At 47.2% G+C, this 25,797-nt stretch overlaps 1 protein-coding gene across 1 annotated transcript in view; it reads right to left on the minus strand.

Moving 5' to 3' along the window:
* LOC306923907 (A disintegrin and metalloproteinase with thrombospondin motifs 20) overlaps positions 1 to 25,797 on the minus strand; it is a gene marked incomplete at its 5' end in the record, with an annotated part of 154,198 nt that overhangs the window by 94,989 nt on the left and 33,412 nt on the right. The window contains 3 exons of the mRNA XM_079502253.1: positions 11,779 to 11,883; positions 13,436 to 13,583; positions 20,068 to 20,214. Of these exons, the coding sequence (XP_079358379.1) occupies positions 11,779 to 11,883; positions 13,436 to 13,583; positions 20,068 to 20,214 (400 nt within the window). The remainder of the gene's footprint in view (positions 1 to 11,778; positions 11,884 to 13,435; positions 13,584 to 20,067; positions 20,215 to 25,797) is intronic.

Genomic DNA, 25,797 nt, shown 5'->3' on the forward strand with positions numbered 1-25,797 from the left:
GTTTTACTATTAAATGATATATCATCATTCAAATCGTAGTGTTTTTGGGGGGCCCACAGGTTGAGAACGAGTGACTTAGGCGCACCTATTGGCTGACGAATTGGTACACTGGATCCTCAAACCAAAACCTTTGCTGCAGTCTGGTCGACGTGTGTGATTACCTCTCACAAAACCTTCGGATTGTAGCTTTTAAGAGTCAAAGAAATTAAAAGAAAAGAAAAACTACGGGAAACTGGCATGAGAAACATTCTGAGGCAATTGTCAGAGACATGGGGAAGTGGGCAGTTTGGGGCAGATTGACTCCTAGCTTAGATAAATACACCATTGCTACTGAGTGCCCTAAAAATAAAGACCTCCCCCCCTCCCCCCGCCCACACACACACACACTTCAGCTCAGGGACTGTCAGCCAAGCCCCCCCCCCCCCCCCCCCCCTCCCTTCCCATGGGAGATTGTGAGGGCCGAGACTGGTAGACCACCGCAGCGCAGCCAGCCGGTGGGACCTGAGGAGCTGTCAAACACGAGGCGGACTGGCTGTCACACAGGGACCAAAGACCCTGTAAGCCTTTAAGGCATTACACCCCCGACCCCCCCCCACCCCCCCAGTCCCCCCCCCCCCACTCGCCACTGGCTCCATGTGTTTACAGCCATTTTGTTTGGCTTGAAAAGGTGATGCAGGTGAAAAGAAGAAAGGAAGAAAGACCCAACCAACCAACGAACCAACGGAGGGGGAAAAGGAAGGGGAAGAAACATCTGTGAGGGATCGGGGTGGGTGTGTGAGCGCGTGCGTGTGCGCGCGTGTGTGTGTGCGCGCGTGCGTGCATGTGCGTGTGCGTGTGTGTGCGCACGTGCGTGCGTGCGTGCGTGTGCGCGCACGTGTGTGTGCGCACATGCGTGCGTGCGTGCGCACGTGCGTGCGTGCGTGCGTGCGTGGGTGCGCACGTGCGTGCGTGCGTGCGTGCGTGCGTGCGTGGGTGCGTGCGTGCGTGCGTGTGTGTGTGTGTGTGTGTGTGTGTGTGTGCACGTGCGCGCGCGTGTGTGTGCGCAGAGGGGGCATGCTTGCTCAGGGTCTGGAGGCATCTGGAGGCCACGCTCAATTCCAATTAGCCCCTCATCTGTCCGAGGAGGACAAATACGGCCTGAGGAAATGCTGATGTGAAAGGCAAGCCCCGTGGAAGTCTCTGGGCAGCACAGCACCGCACCCATGGATCTCTGGGCAGCACAGCACCGCACCGATGGATCTCTGGGCAGCACATCACAGCACCCATGGATCTCTGGGCAGCACAGCACAGCACCCATGGATCTCTGGGCAGCACAGCACAGCACCCATGGATCTCTGGGCAGCACAGCACCGCACCCATGGATCTCTGGGCAGCACAGCACCGCACCCATGGATCTCTGGGCAGCACAGCACCGCACCCATGGATCTCTGGGCAGCACAGCACCGCACCGATGGATCTCTGGGCAGCACAGCACCGCACCCATGGATCTCTGGGCAGCACAGAGCCGCACCCATGGATCTTACAGAAGTCTCTGGGCAGCACAGCACCGCACCCATGGATCTGTGGAAGTCTCTGGGCAGCACAGCACCGCACCCATGGATCTCTGGGCAGCACAGAACCGCACCCATGGATCTTACAGAAGTCTTTGGGCAGCACAGCACCGCACCCATGGATCTGTGGAAGTCTCTGGGCAGCACAGCACCGCACCGATGGATCTTACAGAGGGAAGTCTCTGGGCAGCACAGCACCGCACCGATGGATCTTACAAAGGTTGTCAGATTGTGTGCCCTCAATTGGGAGCGCGGTGAGACATTTAAGGGTCTTGTGAGAAAAACCTATCCAGCTGTTGCTCGCATGTGTTTCAAATTAGGAATTTCACACATGCATGCATGTGTGCGTGCACACACACAGACACACATTCTTGCTGACTCATCGACACATTCAAACACACGCGCGTGCGCACACGCACGCACACACATTCAGCACACACGTAAAAACATACTGTATATACAAAGTATACTCCCAAAGTATACGCATACGGTACATGTAATATATATTCTTATGTTTTTGGGGTCGCTCAGGTGGCGCAGTGGTAAAGTATACCTGCCCACCACGCGGAGTCTGGGCGTTCGAATCCAACCGCGGCGTATCTGGCTTTGTCAAGCTTTGTCTGTACGAACACAATTGGTCCGTGTTCGGGGAGGGTGTCGCTGGCAGGTGAGCCAGTAGGCTATGTGTGTGGCAGTATGGGGAGGAATTAATTGACATCAAGACTACATTGAGGATAAAAAAAGGATGAAAAGCAACAAACAAACCAAGGAGTAGGGAGTTGTAACCCAGTAGCACCCTTACAGTGGTTAGAAGGAGTAGGGTGTTGTAAGTTAACCCAGTACCATCCATACAGTGCTTAGAAGGGGTAGGTTGTTGTAAGTTAACCCAGTACCATCCATACAGTGCTTAGAAGGGGTATGTTGTTGTAAGTTAACCCAGTACCATCCATACAGTGCTTAGAAGGGGTAGGTTGTTGTAAGTTAACCCAGTACCATCCATACAGTGGTTAGAAGGCGTAGGGTGTTGTAAGTTAACCCAGTACAATCCATACAGTGGTTAGAAGGAGTAGGGTGTTGTAAGTTAACCCAGTACCATCCATACAGTGCTTAGAAGGGGTAGGTTGTTGTAAGTTAACCCAGTACCATCCATACAGTGCTTAGAAGGGGTAGGTTGTTGTAAGCACAGCAGCATCTGCTCCCAGGTCATCAGCTGGCTGCTCTGGAAGTTTTAGCGCCCTGTAATTGGCAGGAAGCTACACAGGGAACCTGTGAACCTAAGCCATACATCACTGCAGGAATGAGAGGGCAGGGGATTGATTTTTTCTTTTTTTTAAGGCCCTCTCCGGCTCTTTCATTTTGACACGTACGTTTCCAAAAGGCATCATCTTTCATGTCCCTGGTCGTTCTCGCAGCTCCAGATTTGGTGTTCGCTTTGGCCACGAGACTGATATAGGGTCTAGACCCCCCATTTCCAGAGAGATCTCCTTTAAGATGCCCCTTTATAGATCTCCTTTCAAGTCTAAATTTCTGCAGACTGAGACCCACTAGAAGAGTCCTTTCTCATAGACTCCCATTACAGAACAAATCCCTTTCTAGAATAGCCTATACAAATATATCTGGTGCTACTCATGATATTCACACTATACATGTTTCTAATAATGTTGACGGCATAATTACGAAGGGTTCAGGGTTTACCTTACAACAGACAGACAGAGAGAGAGAGACAGGGGTTACCGGTGCAGAGAGAGACTTAACGGAGCCAAAGTTTGAGATTGTTTACAGAGCTCTGCATGGGAGGGCTGCCGCTGGAAACAAGTGCAGCTATAACTGAACCCGAAGTACACAGACTCATCTTTCAGCCCAAGCATGCATATTTCCTCTGTTCAACGCAGACTTCCATGCACTCTTTCCTCATGTTTCAAGGGTAGGACAGCGAGAGGAAGAGAAGGGGAGGGGAGGGGTGGGGTGGGGTGGGGGGCATAACAGAGCATGATGAAATCCAAGTCACTCCTTTCTTCTAACCTTCCCTTCCCTCCTCTCACTCTTCTCTCTTCTCCTCCTCCATTCCATCCTGTCCTATCCCTTGCTTGTCTCTTTGTCGAAGCGGAGTGGAAAAGCTGTCATTACCATGAATGAGTGGTTTGGCATCCATCAGGTGTGTCATTCACACCTACTTTACTTTTGAGAGACACCTATAACCTTTGGTCTCTTCCTCTCTCATTTTACGTCCACAAACACACGCCTATATGCTCTTTCAACAGCCTCCACTACGGTACGCTGCAGTACAATACAGGTGTTAGGATACGGATAACTGAAAAACAAAGGGATATTGTACTTACAGTACACGGTAAAATGCAGGGTGTTAACCACGTGAACCATAGCGTCCCACGGCTGGGCATGTCATAAAAGGTGATTATTCGATCGCAGGTGAACACTCACACTCACAACGTGGCGCAATGGGATGCATTGTGAGCTTGCAGAGCAACAATTTTCACGTGTGACGTTAAAGGCTTTAAGTGATAAACCACTTATCCCAGCATCCATTTTATGGAGGGGACATTAGCCAAAAATAGCCAATATACAAGCTGCATCTCAAGTCCGTTTATCTAAGAACAGAGGGTTTGAGTACTTCATTTAACTCTGAGAGTGCACAAATGGACGCCTTCAGGTCCAAGTGTTTTACAGTGCACCCTTCACTATTTGGCGCCGTGCAAAAAGACGTGCACACCCATCTCTGCCCCAACGGGGATCTGACAGCGCCATGAGCATTGAAAGCTCCACTCACTAGCCACCGGACACAGTTAATTCCACCGGCAGAACGGCATGAATGCTAAAACAACAATCCTCTTGTTAGCCCAAATCCACGGATATGTCTGCGATGACGGCTAATCAAAGTGGCTAACATCCTGCAAAACATCCAGAGATTAGAGTGACACCGATACCGCTCTCACAATCCTCCTCCAGAGCTACGGAACAGACACACTGTACACACACACACACACACACACACACACACACACACACACACACACACACACACACACACACACACACACACACACACACACACACACACACACACTTTACTATACTTGTAAGGACGTGAACATTTTAGGATGAAGAAATTAGACTACTATCTACAATTTTATGAATGGAAAATAAATAAAGCAGAAAATAGCAGATCAGCTATTTTCGGTGTACGACACTGGTACACAAGAATATAGTATATCGTTTCTTTGTATGACTAAATATGTAATCCTAATTTCATGACCTGAATCACTTCCTAAGTGTAAGCCTAACACCCATATCCTTTTTTAACCATAAAACAACCACTTCTCTTGTGAGGAACTGTCCTCACAATGTCTTATTTATAAAAGTGTAATATACTTGTGGGGACATGTGGCCCTCACAAGTATAGTGATACGCGCAAGCAAGCAAGCACACACACACACACACACACACACACACACACACACACACACACACACACACACACACACACACACACACACACACACACACACACACACACACACACACACACACACTACTAATACCAGCATCGTACGACTAGTCTGTCAGACTGCCAGGAGGACTGAGCCAACCCTTGCCGCCTTGGCCAACAAACTCCCATGCTGCCCCTGGCTTGGCTTTCCAGAGACCTCACTATCTCACTGCGATTGGCTGAAACCAGAGCATGTCGCCACTCTGCTCCCATGGAAATACAAGGAAAAAGGTTACTTCCCGTTTCATCCCTCACTTATGCTGACGAGACAACATCCCGGGAACTCTGAAAGTCCTTCCCATTTTCAGTGCTTTTACTTATACTTACTTCTTGAAGTCACGGTGTATACAGGCTACGCGCGTGACATCGTTGTACCCGAAAGTTATGCAGGAATCCCTACACTGAGTGGCAAAAAACTACTTTCTGGCCTTGACAGCCAACGGAAAAATCCAATTTGATTGTATTACAAGAACAACATTGCAGCTATACGGGGGGGGGGGAACTATTGCATTTCCGATTGAATCATGTAAAACAAACTAGGGAAGGGGAAAATAGATTTCAACAGAACCTTCCCTTGGAGAACACATTCTCAAGTCAGTCATGCTCAAAGTGGGGTCTGCCACACGGGACTCCCAGGGGTCCTTGATGGGGTTCCACGGGGGGCCCCCAGCTAAATGGTTGATAGTTTTAGGAACCAAATGGGACCCTTAACGGGCCTGTAACGGGAGTGTGCAAGAGGTTCACTGTATTTGGAGTGTGGGGGAGGGGGGGGGGGGGGGGCTTGGTCTAATGCATACAAAAACCGGGGGGTCCTTGAAATGAATAAAAAAAACTGTGAGAACTACAGTTCAAAGCCATGCAGACTTCCACGAAAGAACACACTCCACAAAATCGAGTGTGACGAGAACATTCACAACAAAGCATTTGGGGGTTTATTCAAGTTCAGCAGCTACTATTAGTCTCTCCACCACCACCCCCACCCACCAACACCCACCACCCCCTGACCCCTCCCCCCTCACTCTCGCTGCCACCCACAGAGCACTGTCCTCTCTTCAAAGGGAGCGCCTGTGGATGCAGCTCCTGACTTTGGCTTGACAGCCCCTGATTGACCATGCTGGCTGGCCCCTAATCCACGTGCACGCACGCACGCACGCACGCACGCACGCACGCACGCACGCACGCACGCACGCACGCACGCACACGCACACGCACACGCACACGCACACGCACACACACACACACACACACACAATTTATGATTGCCATTTTGTTTACAATTTTAGGGACATTTCAACTGTAAAACCAAGTTGAAAAAAACAGTGATAAATCAGGCATAACTATCTCTAATCCATAAACCTAACATCTAAATGTATAATCCGTTAAACCTTTTTTCCCCCCCATAACACAAACATTGTTCTTGTGAGGACCAGGAAAACGGTCTATTTTTCATAATCTACCATACTTGTGGGGACATTTGGACCTCACTTATAGTGAGGTCAAACTTATGGTAATACAACAAACACACATACACTCGCACATGCACACACGCACGCACCAACACACAAAACCAACACACAAAACCAACGCACGGACAAAGTGTACACAACCCATTCAGTACACACATAAACACGCATAGAACACACACACATCACCCCTCAACACATGGGTAGGGTCCTTTTGAAGTCAGAAGAGCAAAGGGGGATGGGATAGGTTGCGCGCGTGGGGGGGGGGGGGGTAAAGGAGAAGAAAAGGGGAGGAGAAGAGCGGAGGGGGCAAGGGGCGCTAGATGGTGGCGGTATTTATAGACAACAAGTGATGGGATGCCCTCGTTAGTGCACGGCCCACTGGGCCAGATGACAGACGCGCCGCCGAGAAGGTCATGTGACCGCATTACTCCCTCCAGCACCCCCGCGAGAGTGAGACACACACACACAACGATACACACACACACACACAAAGATATCCCGCATGCACAACAGCGGCGAGAGGAAACGAATGTGTGAACTTGATGATCGGGTCCCTGGCACAAAATATCTGGGGTCCGGGCAGTCCACGCCACGGACAAATACATATATATTTGTGAATATGAAAAGGTTTGAGAACAACTGCTTTTAAAGAACACCAAGAAGCAAGCCCAAATAATGATATACACTTCAGCCCAAAGTTGCTTCTAATATGCAGACTTGCTGGGGCCAGTGTAGGGTCGAGGGACAGCAGTCAGGAACTGAGGAACGAGAGGGCATAAGAGGGGAACCCTGAACCCAGCGGCGAGCGGTGCCCTACTTCTGACCAGTTGTATACAAACAAACCTGTTCTAGGGGGGAGGGGTTTACAGCTTCTCATTCAGACCAAACCCTCCGTGTGAGCGAGTGTCCCTCGTCTTGGACGGTCACACAGCTCTGTTTATGAAAGGTTACCTGAAGCCACGGTTTCCGTCACAGGAGCGAAAAAGATACAAGTGACATTTGATGTTTTCATTTCAAACTATAAGGCTTATTTTTATGTTTTATTTATTTTTAAATAGCAGATCTACAAGCTCACAACGCGTCTAGCTTGTAATACGGCTATTGTTACAATTCGGATTATGACAAAGTGTATTATGGTTAAGTGGTTAAGTGGTTAAGGGAGCACTTCAACAATTTTCAACCTTATTTTAATCAATTCCATGTAGTTGGCCCTTACTAATGATCATCACTAATTGACCTATAGCTAAGCCCCTCCCCAAACTACTATGGTCCAATTACAGCTAAGCATAAGGGTTAGACAAACCTCTCCACCAATAATTTTCCTATATGATAAAACATTGTTTGAAAAAAGAAATGCCACGCACATATTTTCCCACTGCATATGGAAGGCCTTGTTGGCGGATTTGGAAGAGATTTTGAAGGTCTGGTTCCAAAAATGAACCAGTAATTAATGTGTAAAATCCATGATATTTACATTGGAATGAATGAGCCTGGCTGGAAAGTGTCCAAGTGGGAGAGGTCTTAGCTATAGGTGTATTCTGTCTAATTCCTCTGCTTCTCATGGGGGGGATATTGACAGTTCAGGAACATGCCTACCAATGACTCAATTGATGGGGATTCCAAGCTAACAGCAAGAAAAAAAATCTTTGAAATAGTGGAATGTTATCATGAGCATCAGTGGGGACAAAGGCAGGTTGAAAATGGGTGAAGTGGTCGTTTAAGTTGTACGTTGTTGAAAAGTATGTATGCTTTTAAGGATAGATGCCGCTGGCACCGCCCTTTCATGGTATGAAGTAACATGGCAGGGCTTTGAACGAAAGACAAACTGACACGTATACAGCACTGCTGCCTGCCTGGGTTCCTCTGCTCTACAGCGTGTTGTGTACGTAGGTTCCATGCCACTAATCCGCCCCCCTCCCAGCGCGGGACACACCTCAGAGCCATGAGCCTGACCCTCACATACCCCCCCCACCCACCCGGACCCAAACCACATGACTTGTAGCAGGAGAGAGGTAGTGGAGCGAGTTCACAGGGAGAGGAGGTGAGAGAAGGTGTGATAAATAGAGCAGATTAAAATGTTGTTGAAAGGGGAGAGAGAGAGAGAGAGAGAGAGAGAGAGAGAGAGAGAGAGAGAGAGAGAGATTAATTAAAAACAGACAGACAACTCTTACATTTGCATATTATATATTTATGTTACTCTACTCATGTTGGCTATGTAAACGTATGTTTCCCCATGCCAAATAAAGCCCTGATGAATTAAATGAAATGTATTTGCATGGAATTTAATTGAATTGAATCGAAATGAATCGAGAACAAAACTGTGGAAGCTTGAGCTTGTAAACAAACAGCAACACAGACAGATAAACAGACTAAATATGACGTAAAGTAAAACGAAACAGGATAGGGTATAGAGAGAGGGGGGGGGGGGGGGTGTCTGACCTGACAGAGAGCACACGCACATGCACACAAAGATATCACTCATGCACTCATGCACGTAGACACAGGGATAGCTTTGGTCCTGCGCAGCGTGGCCACATGAAAGGCCTCTGTATGGGGCAGGTGAGGTGCCCGTACTGGGTCCCCCCCTCTTTCAACTCTCTTCACTTCAAAAGAGTCCCCTGAATATGGATGACACTGAGCCCCCAGCACCATAAACAAAGGTGGTGCCACTACACACACACGCGCGCGCATGTATGCGCACAGACACACTCACACACACGCACGCACATGCACACACACACACACACACACACACACACACACACACACACACACACACACACACACACACACACACACACACACACACACACACACACACACACACACACACACACACACACACACACACACACACACAGGGAGGGGAGTTGCTTTGTTCGAGTTACATAAAGCAACAGTGGCACATAAATGTCTCATGTAGAGCGTGTGGTTTTGCCATGAATGCAAAAGAGCTGTCAAAGGGTTCTTTAAAGCTACAGCCCGTAAGTTTGATGTCCTCACCTGACAGAGACACAGACAGCTGTGACAACCTCCCGACTAACAATGTGTCCAATCCAACGTGCCCATGTCTACGTCACATGTAGGTCAAACAGCAGGTGGCCTACAGTACCCGACACTCCGCGGCCTATACCGACCAACGCACCCTCTAGTCTTCTAGGCAATGCGCAAATCTGCGTTGTGACTGTGAGGCAGCGGTTTCTATTTGTCTGACATCAGTGCATGTTGTCCATCCGTCCACCCACCCATTAGGCAATATTAATATAGGATAGGCTTAGCATTCTACCAGATTGGTTAAAATAACATTATATTCATTAAAATAAGTCCCAGATTGTACTTTTAACAGGTTTTACCCATATATAGCTGTAATATTCAATACTCATTTTTATTCATGTTCCATAAAGTGCATTTTTCATTCTACATTCATTTCTGTCCATTCCTCACCTAATGTATCTCAGTCTAATGTAGCCGAAGTTTTCAAACCCTTGCTATGGTGTATGACTTCCCATCCCTCCCCCCCACCCACACAGGCCAGTTAATGAGACACAGGGTGGTATGGGAGCTGTTATCCTGGGACAGGGTCCTGTACCCTGTTGTTGTGCTTGGATTAAGATGTTAGCTATCCACTGTTAACGGCTCGTCCCTGGAGAGACACAGAGCTGTTCCCAGACCCACGGTGGTCAAGTGACCCGGGGAGTCAGACCAAGGGCATACGTAGAAAGACGACATGATTAGGGGTTTTACACCAGTGATTTTCAAACAAGGACTCCCAATTTGATACATTTTAGGCAGCAGACCCTCTTCTGAAAGGATTGTGTGACCTTAAGAGAAGATTTGTCAAGAAGAGTTTTTTTTTAAATTATTATTATTATTTTAAATAAATAAATAAATAAATACATAGTATTTAAACTCCTGGATGAGTTCCTTGAGGGGGTTCCATCCAGGGGTACCCGGCCGGTACCCCTGGCCCACACCCACACACACACACACGTCCATTCTCACTCACTTTCTCCTTTCCTGTCTCTCTCTCATACATTACGTACACCCCCCCCCCCCCCCCCCCCCTCCTGTCCTGTGAAACCTTAAGGCAGCCGCGGTCCCAGCCCCTGGGCTCTGTTACAGCCTGACCACTGACCCACTCACCTGTCTTTTAAGGAGGTTTTAGGGTCACAGGTTCACAACAAGGTGACTCAACTGTGAACGGCGGGCGGCATCCTCTTTCAAAAGCGTCCGTGCCTTCACCTTGCCCCCCTCAAGACTCTCCCTCGTCTCTCTCTCTCTCTCTCTCTCTCTCTCTCTCTCTCTCTCTCTCTCAGTCTGACTCTGTCTTGCTCCTGCATTCCCTCTCCCTTTGCCTCTCTCTCTCTCTCTCTCTCTCTCTCTCTCTCTCTCGTCTCTCTCTTCCCCTAACCTCGACACACATCCATACCATGCCAACCACTAGCACTTAATTACCATAGCATCTCAAAGCGAGGAGAACATGAAGGCTAATGGGATAGACGGGGGCCCCCACAACAAGGCCGAGGCTAAAAGCTTCAGGTTTCCTAACCAGGGCCATCACCTGACCACATTTACATGGGCTGCCTTAGACCAGAATGCAGCTGGAGAGTAAATGCATGTTAAGTTATTCCTCTCTGCTGGGAGTTAGAAGTGAATTGGGGAAGCAGCAGGCCTGAAAGGACCACACTTTCTTCTCTACACGGTGAGAAGACGTCCCGGTTTGGCTGGGGATTGTCCCCGTTTCAAGCTGGGCGTCCCAAGTATCTGGAAAATATTCAAATGTCGCGGTTTTCAACATTCTTTCCCAAATTGTCCTGGTGTTCACCACGATTAAAATAATCACACTTGTTCTGAGTGCTTACAGAGAGAGAGATTATCACGTTCTGTTCCGTTCTGTTGAAATGTGCAGAAGCACTAAAATAATTCTTCCCCACACTGAAAACACCAGGTGAAAATTAAAAAACGTCAAAAAGTTGCAAAAATCGACACCTTCATTTCCACAAGCATTTGTGTCTGCTGCACACATTGAGCCCAGGATACTGTGGATCTGACAAAGTTAGTTCATTCTGTCCTTTACCTTTGCGTTGCCCAAAGTTGCCCAAAGTTCATAATAAAGTGTATACTTATAGTGTACATAAAGCATAAAGTACACTATAAAGTGCCTAGCTGAGATGGCAAAAATAATGACAAAATACTTGACATTACTTCCTTGAGAATGAGATTATGGACACCAGTTGTACTGTACATTATAACTTACCATTCCATGACCACAGTCAGTCCCATCGGCGAGGGGCATGTGCTGCGTGCGACATCCTTTATGGTCCCCCTCTGCACTCGTGCACCACAACCTTTTGCATTGTTTCTGCGGAAAAAAGTCAAAATGTTAAGTGCTGGCTGGCAGTCACGTAGTCCCACCATGATATAATCTTAATGTCACCTCACAAAACACTCCTCAAGGAAAATCATTTGACAATTTTACATCAGAGCATAAATATCCTGTGCTGACAGGATCTCGTACCGCAGTGAAATGAGTGTGTAACTGGTTTTATGGACAGTGCAGCCACAAGAAAAGCAGACATTAACTTTTACAACCACCTGGGTGCCCGTTACCGGCTCTCTGGGAGATTAAGCCACACCATGACTATAGTGCAGTGGCAGACAAAGTGTATACTCAACAAGTAAATGCTCAAGAGATCTTTAGAAATCTTCAGAAGATTGTGAGCTCTAAAAGTGCTACAAATTCACACCGCGTTTCATGCTTGTAGATCGTCTATTTTGACCATATTTGAATAAAGAACATAAAATGATGTGGTTAGCAGCTCTACACTACATTTGAAACAGGGCATATGTGGTTAGCAGATCTGCAAGCTCCCTTGTAGATCAGCCATTTTCACTATTTCTGAATTAGGGCTTAAAGGTCCTTGCACACTGCTGCGTTTTTCGGAGTAGGTCCGAAAACTGTGGGAAAAATGGCGCACCCGAAATTCGCTCTGATATTCTGGTCCGCAAACGCAGCAGTTTGTAAACAGCTATTTTGTTGTTGTTGTTTCAGTCCCAAGAGTCACTTCCTAGAAATGTTGTGCAGTGAAAAGTACAATATTGCTATTTGGAAACAAAGGAAAATGTGCTCAAGTCAATACAGTACTGTAGTAAATGTACTTAGTTATTGTCCACCACTGCTCTGGAGGTCTCTAGCCACCAGCCACGTACCAGTCAGATGAGCAACGCTCCTCAGACCGCACCAGCGGGACCAGAGAGTTTTCTTAACCTGCACCCTTTGAGGATGTTCAATCTCCTCTGTGGCTCGTTAAAAGCTTCACACAGCAAATTGACTCGTGAAACGCCGCCCCCTCCCCAAGCAGTAGATCACACATTCTGCTTATTAAAAAAGCAGAAAGCATGCTTTGTTGTGTGTATGACTTCATCATGTAATAGCCTCGCTGTGGAAAGGGAAAAAAGCACCTGAGAGAGGGGGGTCATGACGCTATGGTCTGTGGTGCTCCCATTCGAGACATGGTTACCGGTGAGTCATTTGAGATGTCTAAACACGTCGTTTTAAACTATACGCCGTAGAACAATCATGTCGTCCAGATGGTGCAAAAGACGATAAATTTAACCCACCCTCAGGAATAGAGGAGGTTGACATTACCGAGGCACACTGAATCAGAATCACTACTCAAAATGATCTAAAAGTGTTGCTTTATACAAAAAAATACGCTGTGCTTTCTATCAGGGCAGAGCAATTGTTTAGTTTTTTTTGTGCATCCAACCATCTGTGAAACAGAATGCAGTGTCAACCTACAATGTAGGGTTAGGGTTCTTCTACCTACCATGTAGGGTTCTTCAACTAGGGTTAGGGTTCTTCAACCTACCATGTAGGGTTCTTTAACTAGGGTTAGGGTTCTTTTACCTACCATGTAGGGGCACACTTGGGATCCCGGTCCAAACATGAGTTCACACTGTCTGTTGGCGTTGTAGATCTGACCGGGGTAGAGGCTGGGCATGTCGTAGGTTCTCCCCGAAGGCGAAGGTTCGTCCAGCAGACATTCTCCGTATCCGGTGCTAGAGAAGGAAATGAAGCAAAGTGTTTCTTTGTAAAAGGTTTTCGTTATATTTTATGGGAAGAAATCCAACGATAATTCATTGTCGGCCATACCAGCCACAGTCATTTTGTATTTTAAAACAAAATACCAAACACCAGAGGGGTTAACCACTCTATACTAGTTTAACTACTCTACTTTGTTACCGGGGGTCGCCCAGGGATCCATCAATACTTCCCTCATTTCTTCCCTCTACACCAAGCTCTTTGCCCGATCTACAAGCTTGTAGATCATCTATTTTTGTCCAATGTTCGCCCCACCAGAATAGAAAAGCAACGGTTTCATGTGGTTAAAGTCAAATTAACTGTCAACAACCCTGGCTTATGCATGTGAAACAAGAAAGGAAAGAACAAAGCAACACACGAGCAAGTACAACGTATACACACACACGCAATCCACATAATGCGACACTCATAATGTGCGCTCACACACACACGCACTGTGCACGCACAACCCCAAAGAAGCTCCAGTGTGTGTAATTTCTCCAAATATACCCAGCGATTTTCCTACACCCTCCTTAATCATAAAAATACCTGTATGGACCATTATGTCACCATGTGTCTCCCAACAAGAACCATGGTAAACATCTCTGTGTCACTGACTCATGCCTGATCATCCTCAGATGTGTCTTCCCCTGTGGTCTGTAAAGTTATCTACAGCATTGGTTCTCAAAGTGGTGTCCGAGGACACCCAGGGGTCCTTGGGGCTCCAGCAAAATGTGCTATAGCCTAATACAGCATCACAATCATTTTACCACTTCATCCATGTATATGTTGGCTATTCAAAAAATAGATGAGCAATCTCACAGCGCATCACTTTGTGCTGTGCTGCAAGCTTGTATATCTTCTATTTTTCAGATGGGGGTCTGTGGTCAAATACATAGCATTTTGGGGAACAGCCAGACTGAGACAGACAGACACACACACACACACACACACACACACACACACACACACACACACACACACACACACACACACACACACACACACACACACACACACACACACACACACACACACACACACACACACACACACACACACACACACACACACACACACACACACACACACACGTTGTCACACTGAAATGGGAGTCAGCAGGCTCTGTGGAATGACTAATGCAGCATTATTCTTTTCTTTCAAGAATGCTGACCACATGTCTGCTTAAAGTGAAATGAAAAATACGTAATAAAAAAAATACGAGCATATCCGTGGTCCTAACAATAGTTTCCAAAACAATGGGAACATTTCCATGTTTGTGTATTTTTATATCAAAAGTCCATAAAAAGCCAATTTGAAGTACTTCCTTTGAATGAAAATGTGCTGCGTGATGACGTACCGCTACCCTTATGATGATGAATTAATCTTGATTTCATTCACCTGTTTGATTCCCATACCTGCACGTTCCTCCAAACACAGCTGATTGTGATTACAGTACTACTCTCATTCAAGATGACATCCAGACATTTTAAACGTAATCAGAGACACTTTGTTGCAGAAAACGCTTTTCTGGCCATGTGTGGAAAAGCTGAAAGAGAGATGAAGCAGGATGTGGAATTCATGTGAATGTGTATTTTCACATGTTTAACCATTTAAACCCTCAATACTTAGACAACTTGTTGAACTTTGTCTCTGTACTTGGTCTGCTCTTTTTCTTTTACACCAAACATATTTGCCAAAAATATCGATCTACAAGCTTACAATGTAGATCGGATATTTTCGGCCCCCAGACCATCTTTTGAAGACCCATGCAGATGTTCCATCCAGCAGATCTGGGCCTAGCGCCACCACTGCAGTGTAATGACCGATTGTATGGCGGACCACACCCTGCCCCCCCACCCCACCCCAACATAGACAACAAAAGCACAGCTGGACTGGATGTACGTACCTATAGGCTTGCATTTTGCTAGGTCTCCCAGGCTTGAAAATACAGACCCCCCCAAAGCCCTGCCAAACACTATTAGAGCAAAGACATCCGCCCTCCATGGATATATACCCTTCCCCTCCCTATCGTGTTGTTTATTTTCACGGTGCAGTGGAAACGGAGACATGAGACGCATGTATAGATGTGTAATTTCCGCAACATGTCTTGTTGCTCTTACAAATTTTCCTGGGGAGTGCGTAGATGAAAACACCTGCTCTATACAGCTGATGTAACAAGGCCAGTAATTACAATTCATCTTTTTAGTGTTTGTTTTACATTTTTCCTTTCCTTTCCTTTCCTTTCCTTTCCTTTCCTTTCCTTTCCTTTCCTTTCCCACAATGTAAGGAACCTTTGTGTCGTGCCAACACAGAACAGCCAAGCCGCTCAGTGCATGCGACTATGTTAACAATTACCAGCAGGTCCGGCTACGGTCGATGAAAGCTATGAAGTGTCCTGTCAAAGAACCAGAAAAGACGGTCGCATATTGGGAACGTCTTTCATCAGTTGGTCATCTGTCTAATCAGCGTCCTGGACCCTAAATGGATACGATTATTAAAGCCAGGACAGACAGACAGACAGACAGAGACTCACAGGAGGAGAGAATGTGGTCTTTTTGATTTACCCCACCCCCCCCTCCCCTACTTAAGTGGATATAGACGAGACAGTGGATCCATGTTCCCACTCGGCGCTGAAAAATGTTCCACAGATGGCAACCATTGGCAGCCTTCTAAAGGGAGTTTACTTTAAGAACAAAGATAGTTGTCTCTGTGTCTTTGTCCTATGAGACTGGACATTAATAGGTTCCATGACCATGAAGAGTGCGCTATTCGTGCTCATGTATCACAGTTTGGCAATCAGGACGGAACCCGATTCCTCAAAAAGTTCAGGACCTAAATGGAAACAAGACCGCAAGGACTTTTGCCGGTGATCCCTTTGGACGTGTTTGACCGTACTCTGTACGGTTTACATTTCTGCCAATAAAGTATTCAATCAATCAACCAATTCTCCGTAACGGAGCAAAACCCTCACACTGTGAGCTTGTAGATCAGCTATTTCTGGAGCGAGACACGATGCATGACCACGCATAAATCAGACTTTTAGTTTGGCGAGATTCAGTGTGGAAAGTAAATTTACTTTGAGGTATTTGTACTTTTAAATGTTTGTTTTTTTGCGGCTTTCGCCTTTTTATTTTATATTTTTATAGAGAGACAGACAGTAGGCTGACAGGAAATGGGGGAGAGAGATGGGGGAGTGACATGCAGTAAAGGCCATCGGGATCGGGAGTCGAACCTGCGGCACACGGCCAGACTACCGGCCAAGGTACCTGGACCACTGAGCCATTGCTGTATCATGGTCAATGACACATCCCATTGCTGTATCATGGTGAATGACACAGCCCATTGCTGTATCATGGTCAATGACACAGCCATTGCTGTATCATGGTCAATGACACAGCCATTGCTGTATCATGGTGAATGACACAGCCATTGCTGTATCATGGTGAATGACACAGCCATTGCTGTATCATGGTGAATGACACAGCCCATTGCTGTATCATGGTCAATGACACAGCCATTGCTGTATCATGGTCAATGACACAGCCATTGCTGTATCATGGTCAATGACACAGCCATTGCTGTATCATGGTCAATGACACAGCCCATTGCTGTATCATGGTCAATGACACAGCCATTGCTGTATCATGGTCAATGACACAGCCATTGCTGTATCATGGTGAATGACACAGCCATTGCTGTATCATGGTGAATGACACAGCCATTGCTGTATCATGGTCAATGACACAGCCCACTGCTGTATCATTGCTTGATCAAATAATTGTGGCAGGTCGACGTGGTTTGCCCCAGACCGCATGCACCCATTACTGCACACCCACATAAAGGAAGAATAATGACACAGTGGTCTGGGTGAATTCTACCACGCATCTGACTAGAACCATTGTGATTTTTATCAAGAAGGGGAGTGGGGGGGGGTAAAGAAGCTGCTTTCACACTGAAATATTTTAGATGGTCATTACATTCTGCTGTTTCGTGTGGTTAAAGGCTAATTCTCAAAGTGTGCGTCTAGCCATTGAACTGGAAAATGATAGGGTTTTGGCTACTTTTAATGATTATGTGGTTTTTGGGGCACTCAATGTACACAGCAATTTGTGGGTGGCAATGGGCAAAGATTTGCATTAGATCTTTTTGTATTAGGGTTTTGTGGCTTAACTAAACTGGAAGGGAGCCAAACGGTGGAATGAATGGTTACTTTATTATGTGGCTAGCTATTCACACATAATAACAGCGTATAGCACAGTACCGGGACACCATTCATCAGCTCTCAGGTGGGGACGCTATGAGAGGCCCGGGTGACATTATTGCATCGATGGTGAAATGAGAGTAGGGTGGAGGAGGAGGAGAGAAAAGGCTTCTGAAACAAGGGAGGGTGTTTTGGTGGTGCATGAACCCCCCCCCCCCATCTGTAAATGGACCAGCGAGCGGTGCATGTTGGAGTGCTCTCCAGGGAGAAGCGGGGTAGTGAAAACACGGACGTACTTCTTGACCCGTTCAGCCCGCTAACAAGGAGCGGTGGGAGAGAGAGGAGAGCATGATGGGATCAGGGTTCTCTACTGTTTGGCTGCTGCTTGACAGCCCTGGCTACGCTCTCCAAGAACAGTTCCCACCAACACCGCTCCAAAAAGAACCCAGTGCTCCCTCCATCTCTCTCTCTCTCCTCTCTCGTGCTGTTTATAAATATTGCCACTGTTTAGAGAGAATTCTTCTCACCGCCACTTCCATTCCTCACTACTGCTCTCTAAGCAGCATGCAACCACCCCCCCACCACCACCACCACACACACACACACACACACACACACACACACACACACACACACACACACACACACACACACACACACACACACACACACACACACACACACACACACACACACACTCACCGAGCGCATTGACCTCACACGGCCGATGTTGACAGCCCCACGGATGTGGACAGCTCCAAATAATGAATAGATTCATGGGGGGAATTCTCTTCGTGCTCAGCTGAAACGTTCCAAAATTCATCCCAAAACATTGAGCTCATCAGGCCAGTTCCAGACACTTGTGGCTGAGCCGTAACCTTGAAGCCGCATGTGAGGCTGTCGCCTAGCACCCGCTGTCCCAAGATGCATCTGGTCAACAAGGCGGCCTTTTGTGGAGAGGCCTCCGACAATCAACGGGGGGGGGGGGGGGGGGGGGGTTTGAGATCAAAGGGTCATGTCCAGGGAAGATCTAATTATAACTGACATTTCCCATCTTAAAGGGAAGCCCTTTACCGGGGTCAGTGGTGGGAGACGTTGAATGAGCTTGTTGCCCCGCGTTACAGGTTTTGCTGGGGAAAGCGCGCCGGCTACTAAGTGTAAGTGACTGTTTGTGCAGCATCTCGAGAGCGGGGGAGGGAGGGAGGGAGGGGTGGTATCTGGCTGAGCAGAGGATCAATCGCTCAGGTCAGCTGAGGAAGACCCCCGGATTCAAACAGGAAATGCTGTCTCAACACCAGGCAATAACAAGTCAACACAGTTTACATTGTGCTGACCTACATACTTGCGCTCTGGGAGAGGTAGTGGCAAGCTAGCTAGATAGCTAGCTAGCTAGCACGCTCAGCAAGAAGGGTTATGTCACACCAGCGAAACACAAAGGGAACAAAAAGAAAAACTCTTATAGGAAGGGTGTACCGTAGAGCAGCCATTCCAAACATGACCCCAAATAAGTGGCAAAACACTACGATTTTAATAACTAATACAAAAATGAAATGAGGGGTGCCCACTGTATTTATATCAGTCTTACGTCGTGATTTAGTGCCCTAAACAAACATTAAGTCCATAGACTTGGCTGTCAAAAAAATTACATCATAACTGCCCTAAACAAGCATTAAAGTCCATAGACTTGCTGGCGACAGGTTATTTTTAATTAGGCTCCTCCATAGACGTTTGATGTTCATTCGGAAAGCCATGCATTGCCCCTCAAAAATGTCATGGTATTTATTTCAGGGTTTTAAACCCTGACAAAATGTGTTTTCATAATGATACCAATATATAAGAACATAAAGTATACTACGTTGCATGGTTCTATTGATCCAAGCCGGAACACAGTCGATAGATTGATCATTAAAATAAGCATGCTCAATGTCTGTGCTGCCGCCTGTAGTGCTGCTGCTTCCTGTATTGCTGCTCACCCTCCACCACCGCAGTTAAGTTACCACCTGTTGTTTATGGCCTAGATGTGATTTGGAGGGCCACTATTGGTAGGAGAGATGTACCGTAGCACGCAGATCCAGTCATCGGCAAAACCAAATAAATTGCATTAGGTCATTTCAATTGTAATTCATTTCTCGGGTTGTGCTGACTTGAATGAATGATGATGACCTGAAGCAGGTATACTGTACTTACTGTACAGGTACACCTGAAGCAGGTATACTGTACTGTTGGAATGTGAACTGTGTACTGTGTACTGTACTTACTCCAGGAACTCGGTGATGTACTTGCGGCTACATTTGGACCACGACCAAGGACTGGTGTCGTAGTTGAGGGTGGGCGCCATGACGTGGTACTGGTGCTTTATGCCCGCCTCCCGGCACTTGGGGTTGTCGTCATGGGGCATGTTGAACCTAAAAAACAGGGAAAGGGGGACGGGACGGGGTCAGGGGGGATAGCGGGAAGAGAGAGAACACACACAAAGCGATTATGGACTGCTTAATGGATCAGCCGTACTGAGGAGGATAAATGTCAGGTTTATAATCTTCACCCCACGCCACCCCTGTGGGCTGCGTTGCACACACACTTGCACAGGACCCCCCCCCCCCCCCCCCCCCCCATACACCTCCCACACACACACACGCACACGCAACCACGCACACGAACCCCCCCTACACCACCACGCGCACGCGTACACGCGCACACACACACACACACACACACACACACACACACACACACACACACACACACACACACACACACACACACACACATGTGTATGAAACAGTGGGATAATTAGACTAATGGATTGAGTTGGTTACTTCAGAAGATATATCAAAACATCAGAAGAAGTTTTTTAGCTGCTGCCTTACATTGCATCTCTCTTCCTCTCATACACTCGCGTGTTCGTTCCATTCGCATTACACTTGTTCGTGCGTGTGTGCGTTGGTTCGTTCCATTTGTACACTCACAGTTACAGGCCCCAGGTGGTACCTATAGTCCCAACGTTGTTTCAATAAGAAACTCCAGTTGTCTGGAAGGAAGGGCTCCTTTGTGGCCCTCCAGCCCGCCATAAGGCTCACATGCTAGTGAGAACCACCTCTGGCTCACCTCGGACAGGTCAAGGGTCACGTCTCACATTCTCAAAGGGCTTAATGTTTTGTTGAGACAGAGGGAGGGAGGAGGGGCTTAATGTTGAGACAGTGGGAGGGGGGAGGGGCTTAATGTTGAGACAGGGAGGGAGGAGGGGCTTAATGTTGAGACAGAGGGAGGAGGGGCTTAATGTTGAGACAGTGGGAGGGAGGAGGGGCTTAATGTTGAGACAGAGGGAGGAGGGGCTTAATGTTGAGACAGAGGGAGGGGCTTAATGTTGAGACAGAGGGAGGGAGGAGGGGCTTAATGTTGAGACAGAGGGAGGAGGGAGGGGCTTAATGTTGAGACGGAGGGAGGGAGGAGGGGCTTAATGTTGAGACAGAGGGAGGAGGGAGGGGCTTAATGTTGAGACAGAGGGAGGGAGGAGGGGCTTAATGTTGAGACAGAGGGAGGGAGGAGGGGCTTAATGTTGAGACAGAGGGAGGGGAAAAATGTTGAGACAGAGAGAGGAGGGAGGGGCTTAATGTTGAGACAGAGGGAGGGGCAAAATGTTGAGACAGAGGGAGGGAGGAGGGGCTTAATGTTGAGACAGAGGGAGGGGCAAAATGTTGAGACAGAGGGAGGGAGGAGGGGCTTAATGTTGAGACAGAGGAAGGGGCAAAATGGTGAGACAGAGAGAGGAGGGAGGGGCTTAATGTTGAGATCAGGTCAATGAGTTGCATTGGTGTGGTTTACCTTAAAACCGTTTTGTCTCAATGCAACTTAGTATAAAGAAGCACTCGACTCAACCAATGCTAACCATAACATACCATGCATGTCCTCCTTCTCTCCTCTATCCCCAGATGAGGTCCTGAAACTAGTCACATCCACTAGACCTACCACCTGTCCTCTCGACCCCGCCCCGTCTCCAATCTTCCAGACCATCGCACCTGACCTGCTCCCCTTCATCACTTCCATTATCAACACCTCAGTAACCTCAGGCTGCGTCCCATCTGCCTTCAAGTCAGCCAGGGTATCACCACTCCTCAAAAAAACAACTCTTGACCCCTCAGATGTCAAGAACTACAGACCGGTATCACTCCTTTCCTTTCTTTCCAAAACCCTTGAACGTGTTGTCTCTAACCAGCTTTCTCTCCATCTCTCAGAGAACAACCTGCTGGATCCCAACCAGTCAGGATTCAAGAAGGCACACTCCACGGAAACTGCACTCCTCGCAGTCACAGAAGCACTACATGCTGCCCAGGCTGCTTCCCACTCTGCAGTCCTGATTCTCCTAGACCTATCGGCGGCATTTGACACAGTGAACCACCAGCTGCTCCTAGGCACCCTAGCTGATCTAGGCATAGGCGGGACGGCGCTGAAGTGGTTCTCCTCCTACCTCTCTGACCGGACTTACCAGGTTTCTTGGAAAGGTTTGCTATCACCCCCCCGCACCCTCCAAACTGGGGTCCCACAGGGATCTGTACTTGGTCCCCTCCTCTTCTCACTGTACACTAAATCCCTTGGCACCATCATCTCTGCTCACAATATATCCTATCACTGCTATGCCGATGACACACAACTGTTTCTATCCTTCCCCCCCTCTGCCACCCAGGTAGAAGAGCGCATCACTGCATGCCTGGCTGACATCTCACAGTGGATGTCTTCCAACCACCTTAAGCTGAACCCAGACAAGACTGAGCTTCTGTTCTTCCCAGCTAAGTCCTGCCCTATGCGGGAGCTAACTATCTCCGTAGACAACGCCCTGGTAAAGTCTGTCCCGACAGCCAGGAACCTTGGTGTTGTCCTGGACAGTCAGCTCTCGTTCAAAACACACATCACAGCTGTCACTAGATCCTGTAGGTTTACACTCTACAACATACGACGAATTAGACCGTTCCTCACCCAGGAGTCAGCCCAGCTCCTAATCCAGACAACAGTCTTGTCAAAACTTGACTATTGCAACTCCCTCCTTACTGGCCTACCGGCATGTGCACTTAAGCCCCTCCAACTGATCCAAAATGCCGCAGCACGCTTGGTCTTCAACCAACCTAAATTCTCACACGTCTCCCCCCTTCTCCGCTCGCTCCATTGGCTCCCGGTCGCTGCCCGCACAGAATACAAAACTCTGATGCTGGCATTCAAAGCAACCAAAGGCATGGCCCCCCCATATCTCACAAGTATGATCGTACCCTACAAACCCTCCCGCTCACTCAGATCAGCCAACGCAGGGAAGCTGGAGGTACCTTCACTAAAAACGCCGGGACAACGCTCCACACGTCCCAAACTCTTCTCCCTTCTGGCTCCAAAACTATGGAATGCACTTCCCATTGCAGTCAGAACTGCAGCCTCACTCCCAATCTTCCGCCGTAGTCTGAAAACCCACCTCTTCAGACTCCACCATGGCCCGTAGCACTTGCCCTAGCCTAGCCCCTTAGATAGCACATTATGTAGACTTAGATAGTATTTTAAACAGACTTATAGCTTGTTATGTAGACAGCTCTAGAATTGCACTTTATGTAGTCATAGCACTTTATAGTACACATGTATAATATATTATATAGTATAGTATGTATAGTTTACATAGATACTCCACTGTTACGTTCTTAGTTTACGCATGATTCATGATAACTACTTTTTATACATGTGATGTATGCCATGCTTTTTGTTATTGCTTAATGTAAGTCGCTCTGGATTAAGAGCGTCTGCTAAATGCCTAAATTGTAAATTGTAAATTGTATAAATTAGCCATAAATCCTAACCCTAACCTGTCCTGAATCTTTTCAGGACAGGTTTAACTCCCAACATCTTTTTTCTTTCTTCTTTTATTAGGGGCACTAGCCCCTCCAACGTCTGGCTTTCGGGAATTATGTCATATGGCAGCCAAATATAATTTTAATTATGTTAAAAAATCATCATACATCATGCCATTCTGGCCAATCAGAATTTGCGTCCTCACTTTTTTTTCAATGTTTGTGTTTACGCAATGTTTGTGTTTGCACAAACACTCAAAGCTGGCCATTCATTATCAATGGCATTCAATGTTTGTGTTAGGACAATGTTTCTCAAAAAACATCACCCCACGTGACATAAGTCTATGGACTTTCTAATGTTTGTTTAGAACACTTTAAACAAACAGAGTACAGCCAAGTCTATGGACTTTCTAATGTTTCTAATGAGTGCTAAACAAACAGAGAATGATGTTTGTTTAAAGAGAATTGAGGCGCCCCTCACTGCACACGTCTCATATTTGGCATTGACAATGAAAGGAGAAATTAGGTCAAATGTCCGCCAAATATGTAAATTTGTGGCAACACAAACATTAAATGCCATTGACAATGAAGGGAAAATGTACGTCATATGTCGACGAACAAATCAGCTAACCAATCACATAAATTCAGTTGTTCATGAGATGATGTATAATGATAAGAGCGCCCCTCACTTCACACAGGTGTGATGTTTAACCATAAAACAACATTTATCTTGTGAGGAGTGAGGACCATGGTCTATTTCTCAAATTCTACTATACTCGCGTGGACATTTGGCCCACACAAGTACAGTAATACAAGCAAGCACACACACACACGCACACACACACAGAGAGCTGCATGGTGTTGTTTTGGTGCTTCCAGCAGGATGTGGGCTGCGGTTGAAGGGTCGAACCGGGCCACCACACAAACAAGGCCCAGTGTGGATGGCAAGGGGCCCACACTGCCCGGGCTATAACTATTCACCCATGGCCTAATGGAGCTGGACTCTGCTGCAGGGCCAGTAATGAGCTCCACACACACACACACACACACACACACACACACACACACACACACACACACACACACACACACACACACACACACACACACACACACACACACACACACACACACACACACACACACACACACACACACACACACACACACACACACACACACACACACACACACACACACACACACACACACACGGTCAAAACATCAGCATCACATCCAATAACATTCAGAATTACTGTCGTTTATAAACTTGGGGCATAATCCAGATAGGGGTCCACTCACGTGTCCACTGTCCACCACATTCACTTCTGATGGATTTTGATTCTGTATATGGCCCTATTTCTTCCTATTTGGATCACTTTATGGGTCTTTACTTGAAGTTTTCAGGAGATGGGCTAATGCACATCAATAGCAGGGTGGAGAGGGCAGCGTGAATCACAAGGGTTGTTCGTTGTTTCGTTTGCATCATCTCTAAAATGCTACGTTTGACAGCTTTGCTCTCAAAACACTCCTGCTGCACTTCGCCTTCTCAACAATACAACTGTAAGCACAGGGGTGGAGACATATTTCTCTGTCGAAAATACCCATAAATAACCGGACAAGCGATATAATAACAGAGAGATGTTTCACCACAATGAGATCCCCATCGTGTGCCACTGTGCAGATGGGCTGCACATGAACACAAACGTCAGCCAGCGGTGGATTCTGATGAGAGATAGATGAGAAACATCACGGCTCTCACACCACTGGGACTCGACTGGGAGCAACGCCTCAATAACTAACACACTTCACCCCTGAGACTGAAGTGGGAGCACGCCCCCATACACTGAAGATTAATAAAGTTGACACTTCTTTACATCGTCTGAGGATTAGCTCCCCCAGATCTCCCTCCAGATTTATTGCCTTTTGACAGAGACACCCCATAGAGACCTCATCCATCCCCGCCAGCCAGACTGCTTTCAGAGTCATGTGGAGTCAAGACACTGGATTGCAAATAATTGATTTATATGTCGGAATCTGCTCGAGTCCTAAGAAAGACATTTGTCATCCGTTTTACAATCCAGAGTGGCCCTAATGAGTCATAATGACATCTCAAAATGTCAATTATGACAATTATTTGGGATCTGGTAATATTTTGAAGAGTAGGCA

The sequence above is a fragment of the Electrona antarctica genome (assembly GCF_951216825.1).
Source record: "Electrona antarctica genome assembly, chromosome: 5".
NCBI classification, from domain to species: Eukaryota; Metazoa; Chordata; class Actinopteri; order Myctophiformes; family Myctophidae; genus Electrona; species Electrona antarctica.